This window comes from Leucopleurus acutus (genome assembly GCF_964270905.1).
Source record: "Leucopleurus acutus genome assembly, chromosome: 11".
NCBI classification, from domain to species: Eukaryota; Metazoa; Chordata; class Mammalia; order Artiodactyla; family Delphinidae; genus Leucopleurus; species Leucopleurus acutus.
In genome coordinates, this window is record NC_139152.1 from 100,910,740 (window position 1) to 100,930,985 (window position 20,246).

A 20,246-nucleotide genomic window follows, 5' to 3' on the forward strand; every position below is an offset into this window, starting at 1 on the left:
CGGAGCTTCCTGACGAGCAGTCCTGGGGTTCTCCTGCCAGCGGAGCCTGGGCTGAGGGTGCCTTACCCTCCCAGCCTGTCCGCACCCAGGCCGCCCCCTGCACGCGCAGCCCTGCCGCCCGTCCCTGGGCTTTCCTCGTGTACACGCGGCTGGGCGGGGCCGTGGCTGCTGCATGTCTGACCTGTGACTGAGAGGTGCTGGGGCCCGAGAGGGGTCCCCCCGCAAGGACCCCGCCTGCTCGTGTCCTCTCGGCTGCCCGCCACCCTGGCTTGTGGGGTGCTGCTCCCCGCGTCACCAGGGGTGGTGAGCCTGATGCTGCAGCGTGAGGACTCACCACCCAGTGCTGTCTGTGGGAGACAGCAAATGGCGAACGTCGCTGAATGATTTTGGTCTTTTGATCTTACTTAAATATTCAGTTCTGGCTGGGAAGCTGTTGACTTAAAATGACAAGTGTGTATGGATAGAGAGCATGAACGTGTTGCTCACTCAGCAAACATTTACCGGGTGCCCCTGTTACAGGTGCTGGGCCGAGCTGCCGCCTGGTTCCGTTGTGGCTCAGTTGGAAGAACCCCAGTGGACGAGTGCTAGGGTGGGGTTTGGGCGGTGGCCTGGGATCTAGGGCCGCTCGTGCCCTGGTTGACCTCCCCTGTCTGGGCGCCAGGCCCCTCGCTGTAAATGCCGGAGCTGGTGGTGACTTGGGGGTGTCTAGACCACAGGCCCGGTGATGTGTAGGAATGTAGGCAGTGTTCGGAGGGGTTGACCTCCTTGGGTACAAACATGCTTGGCTTTGCAAGGTCGGCCCGTTTGGAAATGATGTGAGTCATCCTCTGTTGGCACGCTCGCTGGTCCAGCCTGCGCTGGTGGGAGGCCCAGGAGGGCGGCGAGGCCTGGCCCAGTGGCAGGAGCCCGGGGTCGGGGAGCTGGCGGTAGGTGCGTCACTGAAGGGAGGCGGTTCGGCTCAGTAGGGACGCTCTGCCGGGTGGGGGACCCGGGGGGGCTCCCAAGCAGGAGCGCTTGGCTCTCCCAGCAGGCTGGGAGGCACAGGTGGCAGCACAGTCTCCATCGAGGGCTGGGGCTTAGCTGGAAGCCAGGTAAACAGGGGGAGGGACAGGCTCTCTAGGCAGCGAGCCCGGCAGGAGGTGTCAGCCTGGTGGGCTCAGCGCAGCTGGAATCTGGGAGCTGGGCGGAGAGGAGGAGAGGACCGTGAGGCAGGGGCCGGACACGGAGGCGCCGTGTGTGTGTGTGTATGTGTGTGTGTGTGTGTGTGTGTGTGTGTGTGTGTGGTGGAGCCGGCGACGCTCTTTAAGCCATGTGCGCGTGGTGTGTGTGCGTGCGCGTGGCTGAGGGCGCCGTGTTGCGCCTGGCGAGATCCCTCTCCTGAAGGGAGGTGGAGGAGAGGGTGGCGTGAGTGAGTGTTGTAGCGGTCGGGAGAGAGGCGGCCCCCGGGTTGTCGGACGGCTGGCGGGGGCAGGGGTGATGGAAGACGCCGGCCTCCGGATGCTGATTGGTCTCCGGGGGTTTAAGAGGACGTCTGTCATGTCACTGACGTGTGGAGTCCAAGAAGTAATACACGTGAATGCATAAACAAAACAGACTCACAGACATAGAAAACAAACCTACAGTTACCAAAGGGGAAGGGAGGGGGAGGGATAGGTTAGGAGTATGGGATTAAGAGGTACAGACTACTATATGTAAAGCAGACAAGCAACAAGGATTTGCTGTATAGCACAGGCAGCTTATTCAGTGTCTCATAATGAGCTATTTAGTATCGTGGGAAATAATCTGAAAGAAAATCCATTAAAAAAACCAACCAAGCTCAGAGATGCAGAGAACAGATTGGTGGTTGCCAGAGGTGAGGGTTGGGGTGTGTGTGTGACATGGGTGAACGGGGTCAGAATGAAACAAAAAGTCTTAGGGCTGTAATGTACAGCTCGGAGAGTACAGTTAATGATATTGTATCCCGTCTTCGAAAGTTGCTAAGAAACTAAATCTTAAAAGTCCTCATCACAAGAAAAAAAATGAATAACGTGTGTACGGTGATGGATGTTAACTAGACTTATTATGGTGGCCATTTCCCAATAGAGTATTTACAGATATTGAACCATATGTTGTACACCTGACACTAACATACTGTTATATGTCAATGATACCTCAATAAAAAAAAGATCACATGTGGGAAATTTAGAGCATCCATCCATCCATTCCCTCCCTCCCTCCCTCCCATGCACCCTTCCATCCATCCGTGTGCCCATTCATGCATGCGTCCACCCCCCTGCCCATCCATCCCTCTGTCCCTCCATCCCTGTCTCCTTCACTGATAGGCTGGGTGCTCCTGTGCTGGCTGGCCAAGTCCAGGGCAGCCACATGCCGTGGTTACCCAGGGGGCTTGGAGGAGCAGAGAGCATCTTCTGTGGGAGCCAGCTCGTGGGGTTGGACTGAGCCCAGGGGTTGGTGACGTACTCCATATTGCTTGTGAGTCTATAAAAAATTAAGATAACTGGAATTTTACAAAAAAATGAAACCCATTGGTATTTTCGTATTAGAGATCGAAAAGTATTGATAGTGTATATTTTAAGAATGTGTACATTTAAAAGTTTCTGATGCGTTCACTTTTTGCTTCACCAGCTGTTCAATTTTCTTTCAGATTTTTGAAAGGATATTGTTTATATGGGCCATACGTCACCCTGCCAGTGGATACGTTCAGGGGATAAATGACCTCGTCACCCCTTTCTTTGTAGTCTTCATCTGCGAATACATAGGTAAGACCATATCATGATGTTTTCTTCTCACAAACATTAAACATGGACTTCAGTGGCCTTACGATGTTGCTATGCATAATTATACCAGTACTGAAAATTGCTATTAGTTTTACTGTTATTAATGACAACTGATATTAGAGAATAGTAGTTTTCTCATTGATGCCAGCTTTAAAAAAGTCTTTAAATCCACATGCCCAACTACTGAAGACATTAAGATGCAGTTATTATTATTAGTATCTTCCTTTTACTAATATATGAGGAGAAATGCAGTATATATGGGGAGTGTAGTTTTGTGTTAACGGTCATCAGAGCACTGGCTTTAATGGTTTGGATTGAAATGGGTAAGGTTAAGGTGGCAGAATATTAGTTGAATGTTTTGCTTACAAGCTAAAAACCGAATCTTCTTTAATTGCATTTGTGCAGCAGTTCATCACCTTTCTGCTTCTGATATACTAGTAGCATTTAATTTTATGGAAATATTAATTACATGCAAAATAATTGGTTTAATGGGCATTTAGGTTGGGTTGTGCTGTTTCTCTGTGAGGACTGCATATTTTTTCTTCCATTTATGTTGCAGCAGCCAACTGTAAAATACCTTCACCTGGTTTATATTTCAAGTTTAAAAACAATTCTGATAACACGTTTGCAGGATCTACTTTTTAATTCATCTATGGAGAAAATCTAAATGCCACGGGAGGGGTTTACTCTTTATTTGTAGCATTTTTTTTTAAAACTGATATTACTTTGTCTTCATGCGAACCTTCCTGCCTTGGTGTTTGTTGGTTTTTTCGCTTGTGTTTTAGCCATTTCAGTTTCTGGTCAGCTTCGATTCCATCGTTGTTGTAATCTGGAGGGTGAGGTTGACTCCGGGGCAGATGTGATCCTCTGAGGATGAGAATGTACCCACTTGGTCCATTTTGTGGCCACCCCTCTCCCAGCACTGACGATTTCATGGGAGTCTCTTCATTGCCAAGCAACCAGCGAGCACGGGCTGCTCCCCCCACCTCTCTTCAGCAGGGACAGGTCACTCCTGAGAGCGCTCCTGCCTCTCTGCTTCTCCCTCTCTCATCTGACAGATAATGAAAATGTTCTTAATGATCCTAGAACAGCAGGACCTCTGTCAGTAGACTTCAGAGCTGTTAATTGAAAGAAGAAGTTCAACTGAGATGTGATTAGAGAACTGATATTCCGTGTTAAATAGACCGTTTAATTAATGTGGTAAATAAGTTTGCCCTAATGAGTCTAGCAGCAACTTACGTTGTAAGGCCCAAGCGATCCATTGTGCGTTTGTCTGAATGATCAGCAAGCTAGGACGAAGGGACATGACTGTGATGTTAATTGTCCGGAAGAGAGAAAAGCTGGAGGAAAGAGAATCTGTGTTCAAGTGGTGCCTTCGGTTAGAGACTCAAAGAGACTCCCCTTGCCTTCCGCAGCCCTCACCGCACACTCCCGCACGCACGCACGCACACACACACACGTGCAGCGGCCCGACTGGCCTCCTGGGGCTGCCAGCAGCCCAGGTCTCCTCCTGGGACACAGTGTCTTCAAAATGCAAGTTTGGTGCACGCACACGTGCATGCACGCTCAGCCACACACAGACACATGCACGTGTACCACCGCCAGTCACAGCCTCTCCAAGTAAGTGTGGAACAAATCCCCAACCAACCTCGGGATGGAGCCCATGGTCTTGGGTGGGCCCTGGAGGTGCCTGTCCCCCCCAAGGGACGGCTGGGGACGGAGGTCAGGAGAGCTCTTGGGACCCTGGAGGTGGGGTCACGGTGTGCGGATTGTCCAGAGGTGGAGGTGGGAGAATATGGCCATGCAAGCGGTGCTGAGGCCAGCGGGGGGAGCCCAGGAGCTGAGTGTCACTCTGGGAGGGTGCCGTGTGCTCGGAGGCTCGGAGGCTCGGAGGCTCGGAGGCTCGGAGGCGGAGGAGGGCTCCGTGTGGCAGGTGCGGCTCCCGGCTGGGAAGCACAGGGTTGGGTCCAGTTTCTTTCTCTCTAAGCTCTGCTGAGCCCGGGGGTCCTGATGTCTTGGTTTGTGCTGGAAGGAAGGAGGGCCCCTCTAGCCTTGAGCCGGCCGCGTTTCCCACCGCCCTTTGCACTGGGGCCCCCGAGGGCTGCTCGCTGGTCATCCCTCGCTGGTGTCTGTGCCTGTGTGTCCCCATCAGGCCGACCTGGAGACGGGGCGCGGGCCCGCGGCAGCGCCCGGGGAGGACAGCCGTTTGGGCAGAGCTCCTGAGTCTTTTCGCCGTGTGTTGTATTTATGTAGTTCAAAGCACATTATGTATAAAATCGTTTCATGCCTTTTCCCCGTTTAACCTTGTAACATAAGCTCATCCCTATATTATTAAGAAATGTTTGTAAAGATCGTTTCCACCTCCTGCACATAATATTCTGTTGAGATAATGTAGCATAATTCATGAAACCATTCTCCTGTCGTTGGATTTTTTTAGTATTCTTCCCCCCAGGCGTGGCGCAAGTTTTAAGTAAAGCCTGTGTTTTTCAAACAGGGACTGCCATGTTCCTTTGAGCAATGTTAAATGTGATTTAAGATCAAGAGCCATTATCCGGTCACCTTGAGTCCCACAGTTTAAGTAGAGATATCTTTTACTTGAACCAAGTAATTTCAGCACAGCGAAAAACGGAGAAGCACCCCCTCCCCATCCTCTGTGCTACTTAGACTTAGAAACTACTCTGGCACTTTGGACCGGCTCTTCGGACGGACTGAATGAGGGTTGGGCGCATGGGACGAATGCCGGTGACGAATTTTGGAAGATGAGGAGTATTTTACAATTGATTTTCATTATCAGCATGTGTAAGCTCTGATTGATTTGATTTTATATGTCATTTTCTCGTAAAATAAATTACTCTTGAAAGCTAATACAGAAAGTGACTGGCATAAACAGTGTATTTGCTTATGAACATTACGGGTATTTATTTATTTATTTATTTATTTATTATTATTTGTTTTGCGGTACACGGGCCTCTCACTAATGTGGCCTCTCCCGTTGTGGAGCACAGGCTGCGGAGCACAGGCTCCAGATGCGCAGGCTCAGCGGCCATGGCTCACGGGCCCAGCCGCTCCGTGGCATGTGGGATCCTCCCGGACCGGGGCACGAACCCGAGTCCCCTGCATCGGCAGGCAGACCCTCAACCACTGCGCCACCAGGGAAGCCCCACGGGTATTTATTTTTATGTTCCTGTTTGTAAATCAGAATCTCAAAAGCACAGGTTGTTTTTAAACAGGTTAATTTTGCCCAGAGAAGACATTTTAGCACGTGGTTCCTGGAGATTGGGACGCGCTGGAATTGGATTTGGTGTGCGGTTGGCAAGGGGCGCAGAGGAGAAGTGATGCCAACCAGTCGGGACACAGAGCAGAAGTGATGCTGGGAGTTTGCTGTCAGCTGAATGCCAGTGGCGCCGCCATTCTTTTGCCTTTTCCACTGTCAGTATGAATTGGGCTTCGAGTGACAGGGAGAGAAGAGCTGTTGCTCATTTCTCATTGATAAGTTACAGTTTTAGAAACAGTTGTTTTAATTTTCCTTGTTTGCATTTAAGTTTTCCCTCATTGCACTTTGTTTTTTCCATGTGTTACCTGAACCAAGACTTTGCTTTTAAATGCATCCTTACCTGGCTTCCTTTGGTGTTCCTCCCACCTAATGTACTTTTGGGGTCCACAGCTCGTCTCAGAAACATTTTAAAGACAGAAACGAGCGCATCTGCATACAGGAGGCTTCCTGTGGCAGTTCTGTTCCATGTGGGGGGAGTGGAGAGCAGAGGGCCCTGGCAACGCCAGTGGGTCAGAACCAGAGGGTGGGGCTGCTGTCCGGCAGCCCCTGAAATGACAGGAGCGGGCTGTATGCTTGCAGAGCCCGTGACGTGTATGTAGTCAGATTTTCTACTTAAAAACATCTTGATGATGGTCAAAATAATGGACTTATTGAAAAATTGGAAAGCTCATTAACAGTATAGCTCCTTGTCCCAGAAGCCGTCATTGGCACGTTTTATTAATTTCCTTCTGGTCTTTTGTCAATATACTTTTTACACTGCAGCAGTTATATTATGCATGCACATTCTAGTATTGCTTTTATGTTTAATATCTACTAAACATTTCCCAAAGTCATTAAGCACTTAAAAAACGTCTTTTTAAAACATAGTGACACACTCCTTTCAATAATGGGTAGGAAAACTAGACAGAAGATCAACAAGAAAGAAAGAAAACTAAGCACCTGAAAACCCCTAGACCTAACAGACATGTACAGAGCAGTGCACCCATCACAGCAGGATCACATTCTTCTCAAGTGCACACGAAACATTCTCCAGGACAGACAATATGCTAGACCATAGAACAAGCGCCAGTACAGTTGAAAGGGTGGAAGTCATACAAATTGTGTTCTCTGACCACACAGACATTAAATTAGATATCAGTAACAGAAGGAAATTTGAAGAATTTGACAAATACGTGGAGATTTTAGAACACAACCATAAAGAAGCAATGTGGGGACTTCCCTGGTGGCTCAGTGGTTAAGAATCCGCCTGCCAGTGCAGGGGACACGGGTTCGAACCCTGGTCCAGGAAGATCCCACATGCTGCAGAGCAGCTAAGCCAGTGCGCCACAACTACTGAGCCTGCACTCTAGAGCCCACGAGCCACAACTACTGAGCCCACATGCCACAACTACTGAAGCCCGCGCACCTAGAGCCCGTGCTCCACAAGAGAAGCCACTGCAGTGAGAAGCCCGCTCACCACAATGAAGAGTAGCTCCCGCTCGCCGCAACTAGAGAAAGCCCACACGCAGCAACAAAGACCCAACACAGCCAAAAATAAATTTTAAAAAAAAAGATTAAAAAAAAAGAAGCAATGTGTCAGAGAAGATATCACAAGGAAAATTACTTTGAGATGAATGAAAATGAAAACACAGCATACCCAAACTTATGGCATGCAGCTACAGCAGTGCTCCAAGAGATACTTATATTAAAAAAGGACATCTCAAGTCATTAACTTGAGTTTTCAATTTCAGAAACTAGAAAAAGAAGAGCAAGTTAAAGCCAAAACAAGCAGAAGGAAGGAAATAAAGACTAGAACAAAGTAAATGAGGTAGAGGATACAAAACAGTGGAGAAAAATCAATAAAACCAGTGTTGGTTCCTCAAAAATATCAACAAAGTGTTGGCAAACCTTCAGCTAGCCTGACCTAGGAGAAAAGGGGAGAAGACTCAAATGACTAAAGTTATGAGTGCTTTCAGAGATAAACAGCACTAAGGAAACGCTGTGAGCAACTCTCCAAATTCCAGAATGTGGACGAAAAGGAGATGTTCCTAGAAAGGCACAAATGACCACAACTGACTGTGATGGTTAATTTTGTATAAATTCGACTAGGCTGTGGCGCCTACGTATCTGGTCAAACACCAGTGTAGGTACTGCTGTGAAGGTATATTCTGGATGTGATTAACATTTAAATTAGTAGTCTTTGAATAAAGCAGATGACCCTGCCTAATATGGGTGGACCTTATCTAATCAGCTGAAGGCCTTAAGAGCAAGGACTGAGATTTCCTGAAGTAGAAGAAATTCTTGTTAAGACATAGAAATCCTGCCTGAGCTTCCAGCCTGCTGGCCTGTCCTACAAGTTTCAGACTTGCCATTCCCCATTATTGTGTGATCCTGTTCCTTAAAATAAGTTTCTCTCTCTCAATATAATGTAATATAGTACAGTATAATATAGTATAATATAATATGTATATTTATTTGTCAATATCTACATGGATATATACAAGAACAATGTATATAGGAGATTAAATTAGTAATTTAAAAAATTCCAGCAAAGAAAAGCCGAGGATCATGTGACTTCACTGGTGAATTCTCCCCACATTTAACAAAGAACTAACACCGCTCCTTCACAAGCTCTTCCAAAAATAGAAGAGAGGAAACGATTTTCAGTTCATTCAGTGAGGCCAGTATTATCCTGATACCAAAATGGGAGACAAAGATATCACAAGGAAAGAAAGCCAGAGACTAGTATTCCTTATGAAGATAGATGTAACAATCCTCAACGAAATACTAAGAAACTGAATGTGGTAGCATAGTAAAAGAACAAATGGGATTTATCTCAGGAATTCAAGGTTGGTTCAGCATAAGAAAAAATCAGTCAGTGTAATACACTATACTAACAGATTGAAAGACAAGACAACGTAATCATCTCAGAATGATTGACACAGAAAAAGCTTTTTGACAAAATCCAACACGCTTTCACGATAAAAACACTCAACAAACTGGGAATAGAAGAACTTCCTCTCTAATAAAGAGCGTCCATGAAACACCCACAATTAACGTCATGCTTAATGGGAAAGACTGAATGCTTTCCCCTTATGATGAGCAGCAAGACAAGGATGCGTGTGCACCGCACTTCTGTTCAACCTTGTACTGGTTCTAGCCTGGGCAGTTAGGCAAGAAAATGAAGCAAAAGACATTGAGAATGGAAATGAAGAAGTAAACTACCTCCCTTTGCAGGTGACATGATCTGTATATAGAAAATCCAAAGAAATCTACTAAAAAATTATGAAAGCCAACAAATGAGTTCACCCAAGGTTGTGGGATAGAAGGTCAAGGTAGAAACACCAGTTATGTGTCTATACACTTGCAGTGTACAATCCAAAAATGAAATTATGAAAACAGTTCCGTTTACAGTAGTGTCAAAATGAATAAAATGATCTAAATTTAGCAAAAAGAAGTACAGTATTTACTCTGAAAACTAGAAAACATTGTGGAAAGATATTAAAGAAGATCTAAATAAACGGAAAGACACCCCATGTCGTGGATTGGAAGACTTAATAGTATAAAGATGGCCGTCCTCCCCAAGTTGATCTAGAGCGTCGGTGCAATCCCTGTCAGAACTGTAGCCGAAACTGACGAGTTTATCTTTAAATCCTATGAAAATTTAAGAGACACAGAATAGCCAAAAGAGTCTTGAAACAGAACAAAGTTGGAGGATTCACACGTCCTGATATCAAAACTGACTACCAAGCTACAGTAATCAAGAAAGTGTCATTCTGGCTTATGGATGGACACGTAGATCAATGGAACAGAACTGAGAGTCTAGAAATAAACCTTCATATTTACAGTCAGTTGCTCTTTGACAGTGACGCCAAGACAGCCCAATGGGGAAATGGACTTTTTCAACATATGGTGCTGGGACAACTAGATATCAACATGCAAAAAAATGAAGTTCCATCCCTGCCTCTCACCATACACAAAAATAAAATGAATCATGGACCTGTATGTAAGAGCTAAAACTATAGGACTCTAATAAGAAAGCATAGGAGTAAAGCTTCACGGCCTTGGGTTAGGCTACAGTTTCTTAGATATGACACCAAAAGCAAAAATGACAAAAGAAAGAAATAGGTGAACCGGAGACTACATGGAAATGGAAACTTTGTGCTGTAGGGTCTCAAGAAAGGGGAAAGACCTCTGCAGAATGGGGGAAAGTATTAGCAAATCATCTACCTGCTAAGAGACATAGCCATTATATATAAAGAACTCTCATAACTCAATAAGATAGTCTAATTTTTAGAAACGGACAAAGCATTTGAATAGACGTTTCTCCAAAGAAGATAGACAGATGGCCAATAAGCATGAAAAGATGCTTGACATCATTAATCCTTAGGGAATGCAAACCAGTCACAATGCGATACCACCTCACCCCCCCCAGGATGGCTGAAATCAAAAAGACGAACAGTAAGAGAAGTTGGCAAGGATGTGGAGAAATTAGAAACCTCATGTGTTGCTGGGGGCATCACACTAGCCGAGCAACTTTGATCAGCAGTGTGTGGCATCTCAGCAAAGGGTTAAACCTAGAGTTACCGGCAAAAGCCTGCCCAGGCACGCACGGGGGCACTGTTCCTTTCAGCCAGTGAAACCCAAACCCCAGCCCAAGTGTTCGTCAGCTGAGGAAGGTGTAAATAAAGGGTGATCTACCTGTACAATGAAGTAGCTTTCAGCAATGAAAGGGAACCGGAGGACCGAGACACGCTGTAACACGGATGGCCCTTGAAAACGTCATGCTCAGCGAAAGAAGCCAGCCACAAGAGGCCACGTGCTGTGTGATTCCGTCCGTATGAAAGGTCCAGAATGGCAAATTTGTAGAGACAGGGCATAGACAAGCGGTGGCTTGTGGCTTGGGAGCAGGATCGGGGGGATGGGGGTTGACGCGCTGGGCGCAGGCTTCTATTAGGAGGGACGAAATGTCCTCAGATCAGGTTGTAGTGATTGTGCACAGCTTAGTGAATACACTAAAAGCCACTTTCACTGGCTGAATCGTGTGGTGTGTAAGGTGTATCTCAGTAAAGCTGTCGTAAAGGAAGTAGAGATCCTGTCTTCGTCCGTGTGGGCTGCTGTACGAAGTTCCACAGACGGGGTAGCTCACAAGCAGCGAAGTTTCTCGCGGTTCTGGAGGCTGGACGTCTGTGATCAGGGGCCGGCATGGCTGCATTCTGGGGCGCCTCTCTGCCTGGTGCACAGCCGGCGTCTTCTCACTGTGTCCTCGCGGGGTGGGAGGGGCGCGGGGGCTCTTGGGCGTCCCTTTTGTAAGAACACTAGTCCCATTCGTAAGGGCTGCGCCCTCATGACCAAAGCACCTGCCAAAGGCCCCACCTCCTAACACTGTCCTCTTTGGGGTTAGGGTTTCAGCATTTAAATTTGGGGGAACGCAAGCATTCCGGCCCGTAGCCCGCTGTGTGGTGATATAATTTGGCTGTTTTCTGTTGGTGCACGTTTGCCTGGTTTCTGCATTTTCAGTGTCACGGATGGTACACGTAGTATCTCAGTAAGTAAATTCCTGATTGCATTTTGCAGGGTTTTCTTGACATGTACTCTTAGAAGAGCCATCACCGACTCAACGGTTGGGTATTTTTAAGTCTTGATAACGTTTGCCAGGTTGTGGACCAGAAAGATGTTCGAATGTCTGCTCTGCAGCCGCGTCAGGGGTTGCCATCTTGCTCTGTCTTTGGGGAGTTCTGGACGTTATTGGTAGCTCCTGGCTGGAGACAGGACCTACGTGTGCGTCTGTGTGCTTATATGTGCACATCACTTGTTTGTAGATACGTCAGTGTCTGCCCGTGAGGCTGTTCCAGTGTGGGCCAGGGCTCCACGACGTTAAGGGACTTAGGGAGTTAGCCGAAGGGCCAGGAGCAACTAGGACACTCTCCAGCATTGACGTTTGAGTTTTCAACCTGCAGGAGCTGTGTTCAGCAGGCTAATTAGGAACTCGGAGTAGACAAGGGTGCGTGCGTGCGTGCGTGTGTGTGTGTGTGTGTGTGTGTGTGTAGGGAAACAACACTGTAGTGGAGCCTGGCGGCTGCAGGCCTTATGCCCTGTGTGCGCTAGTGTGGCAGAAGCAGGTGTGTGACCAGCAGCCACTCTGGGGGACGTGACACACAGGATCGTTTGTCCCCAGTCCCTGAGGCTCACGCTGGCCCATCTGGAGCGAGGTGGAGGCGGACTCAGTTGGGGCAGTTTTGTGGAAATGCAGCGCGTGCACATGCGGAACACGCGTTGGCATCAGCCGGTCTCTGCTACACTTCCACCAGCCGAGGAAGGTGCTGGTGTCTCTCTTTTTTTTTTTTTAGAAGATGTTGGGATAGGAGTTTTCTTAATTTAGTTATGCTGTGTTGGGTCTTTGTTTCTGTGCGAGGGCTTTCTCTAGCTGTGGCAAGCGGGGGCCACTCTTCATCATGGTGTGCGGGCCTCTCACTATTGCAGCCTCTCTTGTTGCGGAGCACAGGCTCCAGACGCGCAGGCTCAGCAGCTGCGGCCCATGGGCCCAGTTGATCCGTGGCATGTGGGATCCTCCCAGACCAGGGCTCGAACCCGTGTCCCCTGCATTAGCAGGCAGATTCTCAACCACTGCGCCACCAGGGAAGCCCCGCTGGTGTCTCTTATGAGCGACAAAGCAAAGCCTGTACAGTCGTCAGCCACCCACAAGGCAGCTAGTCCTCTCTGTGGCCTGTGGGCCTTTTTCTGGGACCTTGCTTTCCATCAGTTAGATCCCACTGTGTCCTCACCTCGCTCTCCAATCAGACCCCGGGGGTCTACAGTCTTTTCCTCCGTTGCCAAAAGTGATGGCTTAGGTGCAGCCTTTCATGTGTTAGGTGACAGTCCCCGGCGTTTAAGGAGCAATTGCTCTGGGCTGGTGCTCTGGTGAGCGGGTTAGTCTCTTAGGACCTGGGGCTCCGAGGCCCCCGATCCATGAGCTAATCGTCTTGTTCCTCCTGGTACTTAGGTGGTGGCTCCCCTTCCTTGAAGTGACAGCCGCTGTCTAGCTGGAGTGTCATAGGGTTGTGGGGTAGAGAAGGGGTTCTCCCTGACCCCTTCCCTGATTCCCCTGAACTAAGTTCACAGTTTAATTAACTTCACTGTGCATTTCTTTTCATTCTAACGACAGCCTTCTAGGGTCGGCGTTACTGCTTTGAGTTTAGGAAAAAGGAGGCGTGGAGAAGTTAAGTAACTTGCCCAGGTCCTGGCGTTTCGGATCTGGAATCGGTGTCTCTGCTTTATCTGAACAGCCAGGCGGGCAGCCCTGCCCCGCGGATACCTCCTAAGCTGCCGGCAGCCTGGCTCTGCTCGCGGCCGGCCACGAGTTCCTTGGTCATGTGCGTTTGAGCTTTTGCTGCTGGTAGTTAAGTCAAGGATTAATTTCCCCAATTTGTAGCTTTTCTTACTGACACGGTGCCGAAGTGCTTTCTTACGTTCGGATGTGATTCCCGAGGCTGAGGTGGTAGCATTTTACCCTCCTTAATTGGGACCCTTTGTGCAGCCTTTTGAAGTCCTTTCGTCAGAGGACAAGTTCTGCTTCCTCTCCATTGGAGCGCAGCGTCACGGTTGTTGTTGTTTCCTGATTTATTTCCTTTCTTTTAAATGGTTTCTCTTCATTTCTTGTTTTAAATTGCAGTCATTGCTGAAGTGGTCCTGGCTCTGGCTAACAGGACAAAGCTAACCAATACATCAGTGGGATCCTTTCCCTCTTTACCCTCCTAATATAAAATGCCACATAATCTGACATCCAGAAGCTTCAGCAGTTCAGCCCAGGGCCTTCGGAAACGCTTGACTTCACCCGAGTCGTGTGAAGGCCACCTCGGAGGCTGGCCTTGTGCTCAGAGCCTGCGGCCCTGGGTGCTCTGCCCAGAGAGACCCCTGCCCCACACTTTGCGTAGTGTTTCAGGATGTCGTGGACCCTATTTCCTGGGCCTGGACTCAGAATCCCTACGTGATAATTCAAGTCCTGCAGAGGGGTGTGGGCTGAATGGAAGGCTTTGCATTTACATTCGAAGACTCTCACTCATCCTTTCTCCCCACAAACTTTAGCTTTCTTCTAGAAGTTTTATATCTCACTGTGTTAGAATCAGGAATTTGCAGAGTGTTTCTTACGTAACACGTACCAATTCCTGTCTTCTTTCTTTTTCAGCATCTTTAAAGGTTTCCCTTTTATCAGAGGTTGTTGTTAAATCACAGAAACCCTCTTCAGATCAAATTTTATTTTGTTAATATTAATTTAACAAATCCATACACACACATATGTCTTTACACACAGGCCACATGCTTATTCCTCCTGTAGTGCTGCGTGTTACAAGAGCTATTGGTGGAGTGTCACAGCTTCTTAAAGAGGGGGTTGTTCTCTGTGTTGGGTTCTGTCCGTGCAGCCCAGATGGCGGACAGCATTGGTGAGACCCCCACCTGCTGGGGTTGTCCTTCACTTTCCGTGGCCCCCTCCCTGCCCCCCACATCCTAAAGCCCCCCGAAGGTGGGGGGAGGAGAGGTTGTGAGCCAGGACCGGGTGAGATCTCTTTTTCACTGACAGTGACTTTGAGGCGTGGGCAGCCTTTGTTTTCAAGCTGAGAGGCCATGGTGTCAGCGTAGTTTTATTTTTCCCTTTTGGTGGTTCTGTATTGTTTTGAGAGGAAATATTGGGAGACGAATGGTTTGGTGGCAGCCATCGTTTCCAGCTACCTGCACGTCCTCCCTCCAGAAATCTTTATTTTCTGCCTAAGACCAATCAACCACCTATCTACTCCTCTCTCTGAGCTGTTCGTGTCCATTGCCAGGTCTAACAAGTGACATTCTTTCCACGACCATTTTCTCCAAAGCAGCACGAGTCAGGCCCGATTCCAGCCCTGGGTCCCTCTGCGCGGCGAGCACAGGCGACGTCGGGGCAGCTGCTGCCGGCGGTCAGGTGGCTGTGGCGGGCTCGGGGGGCGGCACAGCCCTGCTCGGCCTCCCTGGCCGGGGGCTTTCACGAGTCCTGCACAGACAGCTTGAAGTCTTGCTGAGGATGGCTCTTCCACGGCCTGCGGCCAGGCCAGGCTTTTGGGTCCCGTCTGGTGACCTCCACTGCCAGGCGGAGGTGCGGACACCAGGCGGGCAGAGCATGAGACAGACTCGCGGTGATTATGGCTCTTCCCGTCGGGTCTGGACGGGGTTCTGTTGGTCAGCCGCTCAGGCTCAGCCAAGCGTCCCTGGATGAAGAACAGAGTGTGAAGCAGGCCTGGATCCCGGACCTCTTGTGGGCGGGGACACAAGCCAGCGGGGCAGAAAGGTAGCCTTGAGCGCTAACTGACCGACAAAGACTGTGTTCACCAGCCCCTCTGACTGGGCCTAAAGAATTGTCAGCTTTAAACTCCAAGTGAAAACGGGTACTGACCAAAAAGCAGACGAACAGACATTCCTCACAGACCGATTAGCTAGACCTGCCAAATACCGGGAGTGGAAAATCGCTCTCAGGGTGAATGTTTTACGCCTCAAGAGCACAGCATGGGGTCTTCTTGGCCGGGGACAAATAGGGCTCTTCGAGGGACGCACCAGGAGGCTGAGGGGCTTTGTGCAGGCTGCTGGAGTGTCCTGTGTTGTCCTTAGTTTCGAGGAACGGCGTGAACCTCTGTGAACCCTCAAGGACCATTCGACCCAACTTTAGTTTTTGAGTTTCCTGTTTGAGTATTTCAGACTGTGTGTATGGGTTGATGATTTTTATTCCATTCTTCAAAGAGCAAGGAGAAAATCTACTTCGTTTTGAAAAACAGAATAAAATCCCGTTCTGTCTTGCAGCTGCTATGTAGGTCCATTGGACCTCTTTATAAATCTAAGAGATATTGTCAGATCATAATGATCTTACTTTTTTTCTGTGTCTTAAAGTATTTTGCTATTGTGTCATCCCAGGTATTATTTTATTGTTACTCATCAATTATTCCTAACTACAGTTAAAAAAAAGGACTAGGGCTTCCCTGGTGGCGCAGTGGTTGAGAGTCCGCCTGCCGATGCAGGGGACACGGGTTCGTGCCCCGGTCTGGGAGGATCCCACATGCCGCGGAGCGGCTGTGCCCGTGAGCCATGGCTGCTGAGCCTGCGCGTCCGGAGCCTGTGCTCCGCAACGGGAGAGGCCACAACTGTGAGAGGCCCGCGTACCACACACACACACACACACACACACACACACACACAAAAAAAAAAAAAAAAAAAAAGGACTAAAATAATAAGAGGATGGAAGAATGGGAAGATGGAATCATCTAGAAGGCTAATGTCACTGAGAAATAAACCATCTGTTCTGTGTGATCCTTCAGTTTTCTTATTGTGTTTCCCAAATGATTGTGTTATCTTTTAAGAAGGTATAAAAAGAGTCTGGAGACATTTTTGTAGTCTTTTCTTTTAAAAGCTTTTATTGAATATAGTAGAGAATTCGGCTTTTTTATTTTTTTACACCCGTAACGATAAGGAGAGGAAAATCGGCAGAGGAAGGCATTTCCTCATTATTAGACGAACTAGGAGATGCACGCAGAGGGATGCAGGGCAGCTCTTTAGATGCTAATGATGACAGCGAAACTGATCGTCTAAGCAGAGTCGCAGACTGTGAGTCTTCAGCCGAAGGTGTCTTAGATGAATTTTCTCAAACTCAGGCATCAGTGACTGAACGATGTAGCTCTAAGGACATGAAGGAAATGTGGTTTCTCATCCACCTAGTCATTCAACAGGAAGGACTTCATCACGTAAGATTTCGTGACAAGAATGTGGACCATCCCCCCTTTGCCAAAAAGGGGAGATGTTTGTGGACCGAACTTGGATATAAATGGAGAAATGCTGAAAGCAGGTGTGTCTGCAAGAGGTGATTGGAATGCAGGCTGCCCTGTGTGCTGTTCACAGCAGATATCAGTAACAGGGCCGTCTTTTTTGTTGTGCTTTTTTCTTTTACCTTTGTTTTAGGTGTTTTTCCCATTCTTTTTTTTTGCGGTACGCAGGCCTCTCACTGTTGTGGCCTCTCCCGTTGCGGAGCACAGGCTCCGGACGCACAGGCTCAGCGGCCATGGCTCACAGGCCCAGCCGCTCCACGGCATGTGGGATCCTCCCGGACCGGGGCACGAACCCGCGTCCCCTGCATCGGCAGGCGGACTCTCAACCACTGCGCCACCAGGGAAGCCCTTTCCCATTCTTTATAGAGATGTCTCACTGACTTCTGAAGGCCCCGAGCCTCACCACTGTTGTTTGTTTCTTTGGGCAAGTTTCAGGGACTCTCCCAAGGGTGGTTAGAAACGGCTACAGTGGCCACACTCTTCCAGCTGCTTAGCTAAGCCATTAACGTCAGACATCTGAGTTTTTGCTTCGGTAACAAGAATTGAATGATATTCAAGAAGGATTCAAACTGCATTAATATTTAAGAGCCTTTCTGAATCCAGGAAGTGCCTGTGGATCTAATATATACAAGCGCGCGTCTGTTAGGAAGGGCGGCCGCACGCTTGGCTCCCTGTCTGCGGAGGTTTATTCCAGGGGAGTGCGTCTTGCTCCAGCACTTAGCTTGCCAGCCTCCCAAAGGCATCCGCGCCGAGAAATCATGCTATTACTTTGCTGTCTTAAATAAACCTGTGTCCCAAATAGCAGGGAAAATCAATTTAATTACTTGTGAAACTTTTCCTTAAGGGTGAGTGAATTATGGGGAAGAGATGAAGTATCTGTCATCGGTCACCTCATTTCAGAGCCAGATAGGAGAGAAATGCATTTCGTTATGAAGATTAGCGTGGCTTGGCTGGTGAAAGCAGAGAGAGGCCCGCAAAGGCCGGTCCACCCGGCAGTGTGGGTGGAAGAGCGTTGTGCTCCTGGGACCGACGGAAGTGAGCTTGAGTGGCGGTGGTGGCGGTGGTGGCGGGGACAGGGCATTGAGCCGGAGCCAGAGGACTTGCGCGGGTGTCACAGCAAGAGCCTTAGGAAGGGAGAGAGCTGATTGCAGTTACCATAGTGATGGGGGCGGGCTCGGAAGGGAGCAGCCCGCTCCTGGTTTCGCTCCTGCGCTGCTCCCAGCCTCCCCCCAGCCCCCATCATCTGATCCGCCCCACCATCCATCGTGATGTAGTTCATGAGCCTCGTCGCCCACTTTACAGAATCTGCCCTAGCGGTTTTCGCCAGGGGCAGAAAGCAACTGTGTTTTCCCTCCACCTGACACAACTTTGCAGTTTATCTGCTGGAGCAGAGACCAGCTCAGAAGATGAAATGGTCTGTAGCTGCGGCTTTAAATGTTCAACTGTCAAGGATGTAAGTACAGGATAAGGGAGGGTGCTGCTGGCTGGCCAGGACCGAAAAGGGGAGAAGAAATCAACTCTCCCATCCCTACTTGTGTCTTCTGTCTGACCTGTCAAGTGATCAATTTCTTCACCCACCTGCCTGCCTACCTACGTTCTGCCCACCTGCGGGTACCTGTCTCTCTTTTAGTGGGTATAATTCGGTGGCTTTTAGTGTATTCAGAGTTGTGCAACCATGACACTACTTCCAGGACATTTCCATCTCTCAGAAAGAAACCCTGTACCAACGGGCAGTCATTCCACATCACCCGCTCCTCCAGCGCCCCCGGCAACCAGTGGTCTACTTTGTGTCTCTGGATTTGCCTGTGCTGAGCATTTCATATACGTAGGATCATACGTCTGGTGACTGGCTTCTTTCACTTTGCATAATGTTTTTGAGGTACATCTGAGCTGTAGCATATGTCAGAACTTCATTCCCTTTTAAGGCTTAATAGTATTTCATTGTATGCGTAGATCACCTTCTGTTTATCCATTCATCAGCTAGTGGACATTTGGATATTTTTCCCTCCATTTTTGGCTGTTATGAATAATGCCACTGTAATTATTTGTTTACAAGTCTTTTTGTGTGGACATGTTTTCAGTTCTCTTGGCTATATACCTAGGAGTAGAATTGCTGGGTCATATGGTATCTCCATGTTTAACTTTTAGAGGAACTGACAGACTGTTTCCCAAAGGGGCTGCAGCATTTTCCATTCCCCAGCAGTGCATAAGGGTTCTGATTTCCCCACATCCTTGTCTACACTTGTTAGTGTCTTTTTTATTTTAGCCATCCTAGTGTATGTGAAGTGGTAACTTGTGGTTTTGATTTGTATTTCCCTGATGACTGATAATGTTGTGTGTCTTTTCACGTGCTTATTATTATTATTATTATTTTTTGCGGTACGCGGGCCTCTCCCGTTGCGGAGCACAGGCTCTGGACGTGCAGGCTCAGCGGCCATGGCTCACAGGCCTGGCCGCTCCATGGCATGTGGGATCTTCCCGGACCGGGGCACGAACCCGTGTCCCCTGCATCGGCAGGCGGACTCTCAACCACTGCGCCACCAGGGAAGCCCCGTGCTTATTGTTTTTACTGTGGTGGGATTATATTTGATGCTGATTGGATTCATTAAAAAATCTTTTGAACTTTAAAATTTATTTTACTAGCATTAAAGTTTATATATGCCTTGCTTTTAAAAAATAATAAACCTTTCTTTCACTTGATGTTTTGTAATCTTTAATAACTTGACTGAAATTGGTCTCAAATTTTAAAATGAAGATACTTTCCTTTTCATTATTATTACTTTCATTTTTTTTTACAGGAAAAAGTATTCTCAGGGAAAGTTGGGTGCAAAAATTTGATTTATTTTCTTATTCACAAAAGCTGAAAGTGTAGGCTGATTTTTCTTTTAAGGTAGAGATATAAGTTTGTAGAGAGTAGGTTATTTCAATTTCTGCCATCTTGTGCTTGAGAGAGATTAAAGGAAAAATTTGAAATGAGAAGTCACCTCTTCTAACTTTGCAACTTTATGCTTTGAGCAACTGATCCTCTTCAGAATCTGTGGGTTGGTTGTGACTTTGGTTCTTAAAGGTCAAAATAGAATCCCCATCTTCTGGTCTCTTTGCAGTTTCTTTCAGTTCCACAGACTTTTTATAAAATCGTTCACAGTGGAAGGTTTCTGGCATACCTAGGTGTGTAAGACATGGTCTTAGCTCTTAGATAGTTTACATTTCAGAAGGGATAGTTGGTGATTTATTACATTCATTCGGTCTGCAGTTACTGCTGGAGAGGCAAAGATGATGGTGATTGTGGTGATGGTGATGGTGGTGGTGGTGATGGTGAAGATGGTGGTGGTGAAGATGGTGGTGGTGGTGATGGTGGTGAAGATGGTGGTGGTAGTGGTG

The 20,246-nt window shown here is 48.0% G+C and overlaps 1 protein-coding gene across 1 annotated transcript in view; it reads left to right on the forward strand.

The window, feature by feature from the left end:
- The window catches only part of TBC1D22A (TBC1 domain family member 22A), a 314,915-nt gene that overhangs the window by 130,734 nt on the left and 163,935 nt on the right, over positions 1 to 20,246 (forward strand). Inside the window, exon 8 of the mRNA XM_082851042.1 lies at positions 2,645 to 2,759. Within this exon, the coding sequence (XP_082707168.1) occupies positions 2,645 to 2,759 (115 nt within the window). The remainder of the gene's footprint in view (positions 1 to 2,644; positions 2,760 to 20,246) is intronic.